We start from the raw sequence: 12,607 nt of genomic DNA on the forward strand, positions 1-12,607 counted from the left end.
TTAACTCTTGTTCTTTTGATATGCTTGGTGAGGGTACGTGGATTCTTGATAGTGGTGCTACTGACCACATTACATATCATAAAAGGTTGTTTCGTTCTTTACACAAATTGTCACACCAAATTTCAATCCATTTACCTAACCACACCACCACATTTGTTACACAAGCAGGAACTATTTGTTTAAGTCCTGCTATTGAGCTTCAAGATGTTTTATTCATTCCTTCATTCCACTTCAACCTTTTATCTGTTAGTAAATTGCTTTTTGATCATCACTTGCAAGTAATTTTTTTTCCTATTGGTTGCCTCATACAGGACCTGAGGACGCATAAAGTGTTGGCGGTAGGAAAGGTTGAAGGGAGATTGTACAAGCTAGACAAGTCAAGCTTCCTTGTGGACACTATAACCAGCTTTCTTTTCCAGCTAAAATCTCTCAATTTACCTCTTGTATCAGATACTTTACCAACAATTTCTTACAAGAATAAAGCATTTACCAATACTTCTAGTTGTGTTCTACCTGTTACTTTACCATACTTTAGTAATTCCTTTGTTACTACTTCTAGTTGTGATTTGTGGCATAACAGATTAAGGCATATGCCTGTTAAAAACCTGAAATACATACCTACATTGAAGCATTTGTTTGATGGTACTTTTTCATGTGATGTCTGTCCCTTAGCAAAGCAAACCAGGTTGCCTTTTCCTCTTCATGATCCTAAAACCACCAATCCTTTGAAACTTTTACATGTTGATTTTTGGGGTCCATATTCAACTCCTTCCTTAACTGGTGCCAAATACTTTCTTACTATTGTTGATGACTATTCAAAAGCCACTTGGACCTACATGGCTCAACACAAGAGTCAAAGCCTTTCTCTTCTTCAAGCTTTCATTCGGCTAGTTGAAAACCAATTTCAAACCTCAATCAAATCCATTCGAACGGACAATGGTACAGAGTTTCTTAACCACTCTGTCTACTTTCTTGCAATCTAAAGGTATTTTGCATCAAAAAACTTGTACTTACACTCCACAGCAAAATGGAGTGGTTGAACGCAAGCATAGACATTTACTTGAAGTGGCAAGAGCCTTACAACTACGTTCTCATTTACCTAAACAATTTTGGTCTGAATGTGTGCTTACTGCTACTTACCTTATAAACCGAATGCCTCTTTCAGTTCTTAAATGGGAAACCCCTTATTTTCGATTGTTTCATAAAGAACCTGATTATGCTTCTTTGAAAACCTTTGGTTGCCTATGTTATGCCACAAATACCTTCCCTCATAAAGATAAATTTTCTCCGAGAGCCATTAAATCTGTTTTTATTGGCTATTCTCATTGTCACAAAGGATACAAATTGTTTGATCTTGCCACCTACACTATCTTTGTTAGTAGAGATGTTACATTCTTTGAATCTACCTTTCCTTTTCAAGACAAAGTATCTTTGTCCAGTCAACTAGATACACCATTACCTCAATTTCCAATCAGCTTACCTACACCTGAATTTGTTCCAGCTTCAGGTTTGCCTTCTATTCCTTTGACTGACAGGACATCAAATGTTTCTTCTCCAACTTCAAATTTACAATCCTCTTTACCTGAACCTTGCCGCAGTACTCGTGTCCCACAACGACCAGTTTGGCTTAGTGACTTTGTCAGCTTGGTTCAAACTTCACCTGCCTATGCTTCCACTTCTGCGTCTACAGGTAATTGTCATCTTTCTCAATCTGAATCTTTTCTTTTTTCTCCGGCCTATATTTCTTTCCTAAACAATATATCTTCAGCCCCTGAGCCATGTACTTTTCATCAAGCATCTCAAGATCCTAACTGGGTTACAACAATGGAGAATGGGTTGCAGGCCTTAGAGTTAAATGGTACTTGGGAAATGGTTGATTTACCTAAGGGTAAGAAACCCATTGGTTCCAAATGGGTATATCGTGTCAAATATAAACCAAATGGAGAAATTGATCGATACAAAGCCCGATTAGTAGCCAAAGGATATAATCAAATAGAAGGTCTGGATTATAATGATAGATTTTCTCCTGTTGCCAAGTTAGTGACTGTTTGGTTGTTTATAGCAGTGGCTACTGTCAAAACTTGGCCTATCTATCAGATTGACATTTATAATGCTTTTTTACATGGTCATCTTAATGAGGAAGTTTATATGACTCCACCTGCTGGTTATTCTGTTGATCCCAGCAAGGTCTGTTTGCTGAAACGTTCCCTTTATGGGCTAAAACAGGCCTCACGCCAATGGAATTTGGAGTTTAGTGGTTTTCTTTTTCAGCTTGGATTTGTTCAATCTCCTTATGATCATTGTCTTTTTACACACAAAACTGATTCTCATTTTGTTGCCTTACTCGTTTACGTTGATGATGTCCTTATTGCTGGAGATGATATTGATTTCATTCAATCCACTAAGGCAGCTCTTGATAAGAAATTTACTATTAAGGATCTAGGATATCTCAAATATTTTCTTGGCTTGGAAGTTGCTAGATCCTCTTCTGGAACATTTCTATCTCAACATAAGTTCATAATGGATCTTGTTCTTGAAACTGGTTTACAAGATACTAAAGGCTCTTCTTTCCCTATGTCTAAGGGTTTATCTTTAGAACCTGATCAATGTACTCCTCTTTCCAATCCTGATCAATACCGACGGCTAATTGGTAAGCTGTTATATGTTAATCTTACAAGGCCAGACATTAGTTATGCTGTGCAGCACTTGAGTCAATTCATGTCATCTCCTTGTCAGCCTCATTTTGATGCAGCTCTCCATGTTGTTAAATACCTTAAGGACACTGCTTCTCATGGTCTTTTTTATCCAGCTTCTACCAGCCTATCACTTTCAGCCTATTGTGATGCAGATTGGGCTTCTTGCAAATTTTCACGACGATCCTTAACAGGTTTTTGTGTTTTTCTGGGTGGTGCTATGATTTCTTAGAAGACTAAGAAACAGCCTACGGTATCGCGATCCTCTGCTGAAGCTGAATATCGCAGCATGGCGTCCACTACTTGTGAGCTTGTTTGGATTTCTAATCTTCTCAAGGATCTAAATATTTCGGTTCCCTTGCCGATTACCCTTCATTGTGACAACCAAGCTGCTCTACACATCGCTGCCAATCCGATTTTTCATGAGCGCACCAAACACCTTGATATTGATTGTCATCTTGTCCGCGATTATCTCAAACAAGGTTTTATAGCTCCACTCTTTGTTCCTTCTCAATTGCAGCTTGCGGATTTGTTCACCAAACCTTTGACAGCTGCTCATCATCAATCTATGGTTGTCAAGTTGGGCTTGTGCTCTCCCCAATCTCCAACTTGAGGGGGGCTCTTGGTTATAATGTTAGATTTATTTACATATATGTACAATAGCAGCAGCAGTGTATGTAAATAGAAACGGATGTAGAGGATTAGTCATGTTATATATATATATATATATTTTAGTAGGCATAAGTCTTGAACGACATATTATGATTTAGAGAAGTTTTATTCCATTTCTCTCTTCTCTGTTTTGAGCAGATTTATTTTCCCAGTTATTGATTTCTTCACATGTGTTTATTTATGTTAATAATAATAATAGAATAAATTGAACATAAACCTACTACAATAATTGAGATTGATTTAAAAAGAAGAGGAGGCCGAAAGGGAGGGATTTAATGCATTATTTGATTAGAATTGTACAAATAGAAAGTAGCAGCACTCTTTTGAGTCCAAAATCAAACAAAAAACAGGTCTATCAAAGATTCTGGGGATAGTAGAAACAGGGGAGGGTTATGTAAGGATTATTTATCATCAAAGATTCGGGTGTTATAACGTTCTGCTAATCGCAAAGCAGTCCCATCGCCCAGAACCCCATCTATCAGCTCATATTTCTTGTAATTCGCCTTCAGAGTTTTCCACTGTTGGTTTGCAAGCTTCTCTTCTTCACCCACTTGCCGCTGAATGAACCAACCAACCAACCATTCAGAATAAGTTGCTCTCCACATTCTAAATCTCCAATCAAAAAGTAAAATATAAAATGCTATTCCATGCATCTTCTATTTCCAATTCCACAGAATCCTAATTTCAAACGGGGCATAAACTAAGAGAACACTAGAATTTACCTCCATAATGAATGACGCTTCCGCAGCATTTTTCCTTGTCAGATCCTTGAGCTTCTTCGCAACCTGGAAATCAGGGTCCTGCTGGTCCAACCACCGGAAAGTAATCCTTTTCCCAGGTTTCCTTGGACGATCATCAAACATCTCCGGATCAGCAGCACGTGCCCGGATGGGTCTTGGCATCCCTGACATCATGAATGGTAAGTTACCCATGTCACGCACAATTTGCTCAGCCTGCTTTGGATTCTCCATCTCAACCAAGGCACGACCCGCTGCATCGCTTGGGTGCGTGTAGTTCGGAATGATATGAACTTTGTTCACATTCACAAACTGACCGAGTGCAGTCTTCAAGACAGCTTCGGTGACCTGTGGCGATAGGTTGTCCATGTAAACAGTCCGACTCACCCTCTCCTGAAATGCTGCATACTCTGCTTCTGCCGAATCCATGATGAAGCAACAACAATTCAAATTTCACCTGTAATACAAATCAGAAACAGGTCCTTCAGCACTTCACAGGTTAACCAATGTACAGTAACCTATAGCTCATTGACAATGATACAAATGATATCCCGATTACAAATCCATTGTTGTATCATACCTACAACAATTGGTGCCATTTGTGGAAACAGATAAAAAAGCCCAAGAAAAATGGTCTGCACAAGATCTCAGGCCGCAGGTAACAAACATGTCAAGGGTCCTGATGTTGACAGCCCCCCTAATCCAAGATTCTGAGCGATTGTTTCCATCCGATGCTATTGGGGTTTCCAGGACAGCTCCTCAAAACTGTCCCTCTCAATGAATATGAAGCCTTGAAATGACGCCATTAAGAGAGCGCCAAGGCATTCCAGGAGATGGATACCTTCTTTCAAAATGCTCTCCCGCAGACTCCACTTCCTCCAATCTTGCGAGAGTATACACTATAGCAACCGGAATTGATTGGAACACCACAAGTAAGGCTACGGGAGACTGTCAACAATTCCGATAGACTGATGACAGTCCCCGATAAACTACCGACAATCACGAGAGAATGCTCTGCGAAACTAGCCTGATCAACCACAGGCAGCTTCAAATCATAAAGGAGTTGTTCCACCCCCTAAGGAAAAATATCATGAAATTGTGGAGAGTATTGCAGCCAGAATCACACATCACACTTTGGCCTCAGCCAAATCAGTCTAATCTCACTGCTTGGGATACTGAAGATGTGAGAAGAATATTTGAACAGGTCTTGGAATAAAGGAAACTGGTAACTTTGGAGGAAGACCCACACAGAAGAAAAATTCCCTTCACCACAGAAATCATGGAGAAACCTCTTCCCCCAAGTCCAAAATGCCTCTGATCAACTCTTACTGGGGAAAAGGAAAACCTCATGACCACATAGAGAACTATGAATATGTAATGATGTTACATAGCTAGGAAGATGCTATTATGTGTCCAGCCTTCTCCTTAACTTTAAGAGATTATGCTTGTACATGGCTCAATAGCTTAAAGAGAGGTCTCTCTTCCTTTGACCAATTAAGGAGAGAATTCATTAAGGCATTCATCATTAATTGCCATCGGAAAAAAGACGCTACACACTTGCTTAGTATTGGCCACGGAAGTTAAAAAACCTTTCAACAGTATGTAAACTGTTTCAGAAACACTGAATTAGAAATTCAAGATTTATATGTAGGCGTGGCGGTCACTGCATCAGTACCTTTGCAAGAATCCCTTGCCATAAAACAGCCAGCATCATTAGCCGACTTATTCATACAGGCCAATGAGTACATATTACAGGCCAAGACAATGTGAATAGTCGATGGACAAGAGGAAAAAGACAGAAAACAGAAAATAGGAGACCCCGACAAGGAGACAAGTGGAAGAGAGGAAAAAAATCCAAAAAACACAATGGCCCTTCATAACTCCAATTCACAAATTATACTCCGCTTGCAGAGCTCCTATTCTTTACATTAAAAGCCATCGAAGGGTCAGAACCTATCAAATTCCCTAAGAAGACTGACAAACCTCTAGGAAAGAAAAGAGATGCTTCTTGCCAGTTCCACAATACTCACGGGCACTCTAGTGACAAATGTCGTGAGCCGAGGAATCAAATAGAGGTTTTGATCAAAAAGGGGAAACTTACAAGATTTATGGATCCTGAGACCCAACCATAATACCTTGAAAATAGACCCAATGCAGGAAGAAAACTCCGGCAACCAAAGTTTGGGGAGCACAGGTCACCCCTCAAAAGCCAAGTAGTCTTAGGCGGAGGTCTATGAAGGAACTCATGGGAACTTTTGTATATTGCTGAAGCTTCAATGAAATATTGTAAGCATATTCATTTGAATAAAATATTTAATCTCGTTGAAATTTCTTTTATGCGCATTTTGTTTTTCAAAACAATGAATGCATGAAAAAGACTAAAATTCCAATGAATTAATTGCATTGGAAAAAGATTAAAATTCCAATGAATTAATTGCATTGGAAAAAGATTAAAATTCCAATGAAAAAGACTCAAATTCCAATGAATTCCAAGACTAACTCCTACTATCGATGAGTATCATTAGTTTTGTCTTACCTGCCCATCCCCTCACCTTAATTATCCTTCCCGCGGGACATCCTTGCAAAGCGTGCATGGATGTTTCCCCATGCTCCCCTGCACCTTCTCCAGTGTCTTCCGGTTCCTTCCTCCACTTCTTCCATTCCTTCTTCATTCTTCTCCTCCTGCCCTTCCAACTGCATTAGTTGCCTTCTACATTGGTGATCGGGAGTGTACTTTTCTCCACATTGGAAGCACAAACCTAACTGTTGCTTCTGATCCACCAATAATGATTTCCCTGATATCACATTGGAAGGAATCTTAGGATCAAACTTCCCTTCTGGATCAGCTGACTCCCCCCCCCCCCCCCCCCCCCCCCCCCCCTCTTCTTCAGCTGTATTCCACTGATCAGCGGGTTGTGTTCACAGGAAAATGCCTCTAGAACCTTCTTCTAGAGATAAGCCTGCTCAGCTGCTTGCCTGATTGTGTCTGGTTGCAATATTTTGACCATTGGCCTGAGTTGTTCATCTAAACCACTGATGAAACTCGATACAAAATAAGATTCATCTAACATAGGATGGGAAATCAAGAGTAGAGACCTCAATTCTTCAAACTTAGCCTGATATCCTCTACTGCAACCTCCTGCTTAGGTTTGTTAAACTCCTCAATAACATCTGTCTTAGATTTCTCCCCAAACCGACTGCACAGGCCTTTAATGAACTCCGGCAAGCCCAAGTCAGTTCTACCCCCACTCCAACCCTGGAACCATGCATCCGCCGCATCATTGAAGTATGCGGCTGCAATACTCACCTTCAGCCTCTCCTCCACTTGATACTGATAGAAAAACCTCTCACATCTTCAAATCCACCAGTGCAGTTTAACACTTCAAACGCCGAAATCTCCATTCTCGGCATCAACCAATTCCCTTGAACTCCTCCACTTCCTCTGTTTGCCATGTCCCCCTCTAACTCCACCCTTTCCTCGGCTTCCAGAGGACCTGTGGTTCAATTCCTGTCTCTAGGAGATGACAAGATTGGAGCTGTGGTAGCTCTTGGGGCAAAATCCGCCAGCAAACTTATGTTCTGCTGCCCCAGACAGAAGGCTCAATGCAGAACTTAGTTGTTGGCCTAGGCCTGAAAATTCTTCTCTGAGTCCGGTCACCATTCATTCCAATGTCTGTAGCGCTTCTCTACTCACCTCTTCCTGCATTTTCCTAAATTCCCATTTCAATTGTTTCTAGCCAACCTTCCATCCTGATTCTGTCGCATTCTGATCTCCATTGTTTCCAACCAAGATTCCCACTGCTTCATTTGTGTCCCTTCCACCATTCACCACCTCCGAATTCATAACCGGATGCTTAGAAATTCAGTTAATCAATCACCGAACTCTCTACAAACTTAATTTACAGGCCAGACATAACCTGGCTATGCTACCAATTATCAGATCCCAAAGGATCTGTAATTTGAATTAGGGAGGGAAAGGAAGAACTAGAGAGAGAGAGAGAGCAATAGAAATGAGATGGAAAATATCATTCTTATTCAACAACATGATCCCCATCCTCCAAATTGGCTTATTTATAGCCATCCATGCAGCCATCTAGAATCCCCTTCACCTGATGGCCTAACTGCCAAAACCTTTAAGTGCTGCCAATTAACAGAATTAAGCGGGAAAATAAAACCAACTACATCCAATTACAATATTTCCCTTACAAACACCCTAGGGCTGTGACAGAAACACAAGAAAATTGCGAGAATGATAAAGGGATAACCTAGCATCAGAAACACAAAAAAGCTAGATTAACTGAATTTCTAAGCAAACTCTTGTTGGGTTTTTGCATGGATATTCTGTCTGGAAGATGAAGAAGACAGTAGAATCTGTTAGAAGAATGAGTGTGACTGGAATTTTTTCTAAGTTAGAGAATAGTTAACTTAGATGTTATATTATAAGGGTTATTTTAGTCATTGAGTGAATAAAATAACCGGCTTTGTATCTAACGCCCCTATGGTCTATAAATAGGAGGCGAGGTTAGGCAGTCGGACATAACAAACATTCATTCATTCAATTCTGTCTCTGAATACAAGTGAGATTGCTGAGAGGGAGAAAAGGCTTAGAGAGAGTTGGTCTTTGTAAACTCTTGTGTGAGGGTAGTGAACTTGTGTGATAGAGAGTTGAGAGTTCTTATAATCTGTTTTCACCGGTTTCGAGTGGAATTGCTCTCGGGATTTGGGGCTGGATGTAGGACTGATCCTTGATCAGTTTGAATCGGGATAAAATCTTGCGCCTACTGCTTGGTTTGGTTGTTTCTTTCTTTAATCTCTTTGCTGTTCTTATTTTTCCAGTTTACATTATCTGTTGTGGGTTGATTTCGGGTGAGGAGTGTTGAGAGATTTGGCAAACTAAAGTATTGAATTGAGTTTCTAAGAGCTCCTAATCCTAACAACTCTGATTCAAGAAAGTGCACCCAAAATCAAAAGCGATAAAAGTGCGAAAATAATTTAGGATAACGGAGACTAACTAAGATGCCTAGGGATCACTCGCCAACCAAGGACTCGCCTTGGACGCATGTGGTTACCCAACAAATAGAAGACACGAGAATCCTTTAACAAAGTCCTCCCAAAAGATTGGGGAGCAAACTTTGATTCAAGAAGGGAGGAGCACAAAAAGCAAAGGGACCTAAAAGCTTACTCCGCCGGCTAGAAGAAACTCCACACTGAGGACTAGGCAAGAGCCCCAAAACAAAACTACCATATCAACATTACGACTCTAAATGATAAAGTTATCAGCAATTGATTGAGGTACTCCTCTTTATAGAGGAAACTCGAAAGATGAAGTGATGTTGGAATCAATAATTTAGACCGTCCAACGAAAAAAACCCAAAAATAATCATAACCATCAGATGGATGAGAAATGAAAACCAAATGTGGAAAAATCTACCAGACAGAAAATGTTGGTACAGAGCAAAACCCCTTTAACCCTAGAATATAATCACTCAATCTTATATTGTACAATATTTTATAGGGAAAATTACACTAACCACCCTTAAAAGTTTAGTAAAATTACAGAGATCTCCCCTTTAGGTTGATAAATTACAAAGACCACCCCTGCAGTTGAAAAACAAATGAGAGAAATTGACCATTTCACCCCTCTATTTTTTTCTCTCTTCTTTCTTTTCTCCTTTTCTCCACAGTGGTTATCACTGCTATAGAATTTCAGAATCCCATCACAGCAGCAGCAGCAGCAGCGATGGGGTCAGTGAAATTGACCTTTATTATTTTGTTTGCTCTTGGATCAAATATATTTTCTTTGATCCAAAGTTCAATGTGCTGAATTTCTGATTGCATGGTGAACATCTATAGGGATCACTCTATATAGTAGAAGAAACAAAGAGAAACTTATTAGGCATTACTTTACTGTATTCTGTTTTTGACCTATTTAGTATGTGTTGGATCGCATCATCTTGTTTTCAACTACAGAGGAGGTTAGAATGCATCAATTCTCCATTCCAAACTCTTCAATCTTCACAAGTCACATTACCGCTTGGCTCTATTGGTGCCACCAGCTTGGTGATGAAAGAAGAACCCTAAAGAGGTCCTCATTCAATCACTTTGCCTCTGATTGACAGTTGATAGAGATTTATTAAGTTTAAGTAGATTGGAAAAAAAAAAAATCAATGATGGCCACCTCAATATCCTCAGCCTCTAAGTAAGGATGTCAACTGGAGAGCACATAAAGGTGGCATATTAGTGGCTTGAGTAGCATCCTAATTACAACAAAAATTAAATTTTCGGTAAGTTATTTTTGGTTTTAAAACCGAAATAAATCTTATTACTTTGACAAAGGATCACACACACTCAAAACATTATCTAGCTTCTAATATTTGGACTTTGATATGAATTATATTTTGCATAAAACATTTTAATGTAAAAGTAGGATGGAAACTATTTTTTATATAATATCTTTTACACGTCTCTTTGGGTAATAAAAAATTAGGGCAGCCTGGAGTTTTAAATTTTTTACTTTTTTTGTCTCTCTTACTGCTTCAATTACCTTGAAATGTGTTCATATTTATGATTGTTTACAATATTAATTTATTCTTATAAACAGATATATTTAAAATTACATACAAAGAGTATTCAATAAATATCTAGTCTGCTCAAACCTAAATCAGAAGCATAAATAGAATTTGGTCCAAAATAATGCCACAAACTTTTCCCAACTTGTCTTCGGCAGTACCAGTAACATCACAGCATGACATATGGCCTGAACAGGGAAATATTTACAAAATGGTAGTGTATCCCACTCTTTCTCTTATCACTCTCCCATCAAGCTTTGGCTATCCCTCCCACTCTTATAGGATCTAATAGTGTGGTTAACGCTTCATATGTTTGCCTGTGTCCCCTCCTAGATTGAAGATTCATCAGAATATACAATATGATTCCAAAATTTGCTTCTATTCTTGCATTTTTATATCATTTTGATGTGAAAAACAGTTGCATGACCATGGAGCCATACCCTAAAAACCAATAAATTGAGTCACCATCCTCGCACATGTCATCTTCATCTAGATACCCACCAATTCATTTTATCAGGTAGAATCCCAAACTAGAAAAACTAAAAGGAAAATAAGCTGTTCAGTACATTAACCAATTTGATAAGGTGGTTTCCCCACCCGACCTTCTATTATGGTTAACCTCAAGTCCAACAAGTACAATCTTTTACCCAATGGAGGTAAAAAGGACAAAAGAAAAATAAAATCTGTAGCTCAAAAGCATACTTTTAAACTAAGCTTGAAGGTCCAAATTGCTATATATTTCTACTTGAACCGGTACTGCTCAAGTTTCCAACAGAAGATTGAGCAATTGTGAGGTGGGAAGCTCATAAACTATTCTCCCTCTGTTTATTTCTGTAAAAGAAATAAAAAACAAACAAAAGAACACTGAAATGATGAGGCATGGAAGCCCAGCCAAGCCCAAACCCTAACCCTAAATGAAAAGATCTGATTGAAAGGACAGAGGTGGAGCCCCAGCCAACCAAACTATGTCCTTATTACTTTCTTCCCTTTTATCTCTTCTCTTTTGTTGCTCAAAAAGGGGCTGGATCACGATGGCATTCATATACAACATTTTTCAACTCTGTAAGAGCCCGCAGAGGGCACAAAACCATGCATTCAGAGAGAAAAGTACACTACAAAGCGTCTTTACCGTCCATGAAGTTCAAACAACCGGGAAACGAAGGTCCCAAAACCCAACCACAGTGTATGCAAAAACTTTAAAATGCAACTTATTTCCATAAACTCAGCCAAAATAAAACACTAATGATGTAAAAGACCCACTCCGGAAGCAAAACGAACAAACACTAACAGCCATAAAAACAAATTGAGTTTCTAGAACAATAAACACTAACAACCCCCAACAAACTCAAAACCCCAGCTTCAGGCAAGTGGTCGAACAAAAACGAATTGAATAGCATATGCACATGATCCAAAACAAAGATGCACAGAAGAGACTCACCTACAATTAGAGCACTCTTGGGAATTGGGTATTCAGGGAATTGTGGCTTCTGGAGATCTGGGAAGCAAATGATTTCGCAACCAAGGAACTCCTTCTTGTGGACAACGGCGAGCAACGCTTGAGAAAGAATGAAATTCCTGAGAGATGGGGGAAACTTTTGAGGCGATGTTAGATATACGGAGGAGATTTCGCGCGAGGGGTGTGCAGCTAAAGAACGAGCTAGGGTTCTGGAAACAAGATGGAACGATAAAACGTGGCACGGCTGTAAAAATGAACAGCAACATCTGACAACCTGCTGATGTCCGGACACGGATGAAATACACGACAACATAAATCTTAAAATCACTTCAAGTAATTTTGATATTTATATTAATTTATATCACTCCAACATTTATTAACAGAATTTGAGGAAAAATTAAATAAGTGTCCGAGTTTTAATAAGAATTAAAATTTAATAATTCTGATGATAAAAATTAAATATAATAATTAATTTATTAT

At 39.1% G+C, this 12,607-nt stretch overlaps 1 protein-coding gene across 2 annotated transcripts; it reads right to left on the reverse strand.

The window, feature by feature from the left end:
* Positions 1 to 3,620: 3,620 nt before the first annotated feature.
* On the reverse strand, positions 3,621 to 12,393 carry LOC127790873 (uncharacterized). 2 transcript variants are annotated; one of them, XM_052320602.1, is made up of 3 exons: positions 12,114 to 12,393; positions 4,088 to 4,559; positions 3,621 to 3,922 (listed from the first exon to the last, which is right to left on the reverse strand). In XM_052320602.1, the coding sequence occupies exons 2-3, from the start codon at positions 4,529 to 4,531 to the stop codon at positions 3,767 to 3,769; spliced, it is 600 nt and encodes a 199-aa protein (XP_052176562.1). In that variant the 5' UTR covers positions 4,532 to 4,559; positions 12,114 to 12,393; the 3' UTR covers positions 3,621 to 3,766. The 2 variants fall into 2 exon arrangements, with proteins under 2 accessions (XP_052176562.1, XP_052176561.1); XM_052320601.1 differs by having other exon boundaries at positions 12,110 to 12,390.
* Between the last annotated feature and the right edge of the window lie 214 nt (positions 12,394 to 12,607).

Source organism: Diospyros lotus, chromosome 14 (genome assembly GCF_014633365.1).
Source record: "Diospyros lotus cultivar Yz01 chromosome 14, ASM1463336v1, whole genome shotgun sequence".
Lineage (NCBI taxonomy): Eukaryota > Viridiplantae > Streptophyta > Magnoliopsida > Ericales > Ebenaceae > Diospyros > Diospyros lotus.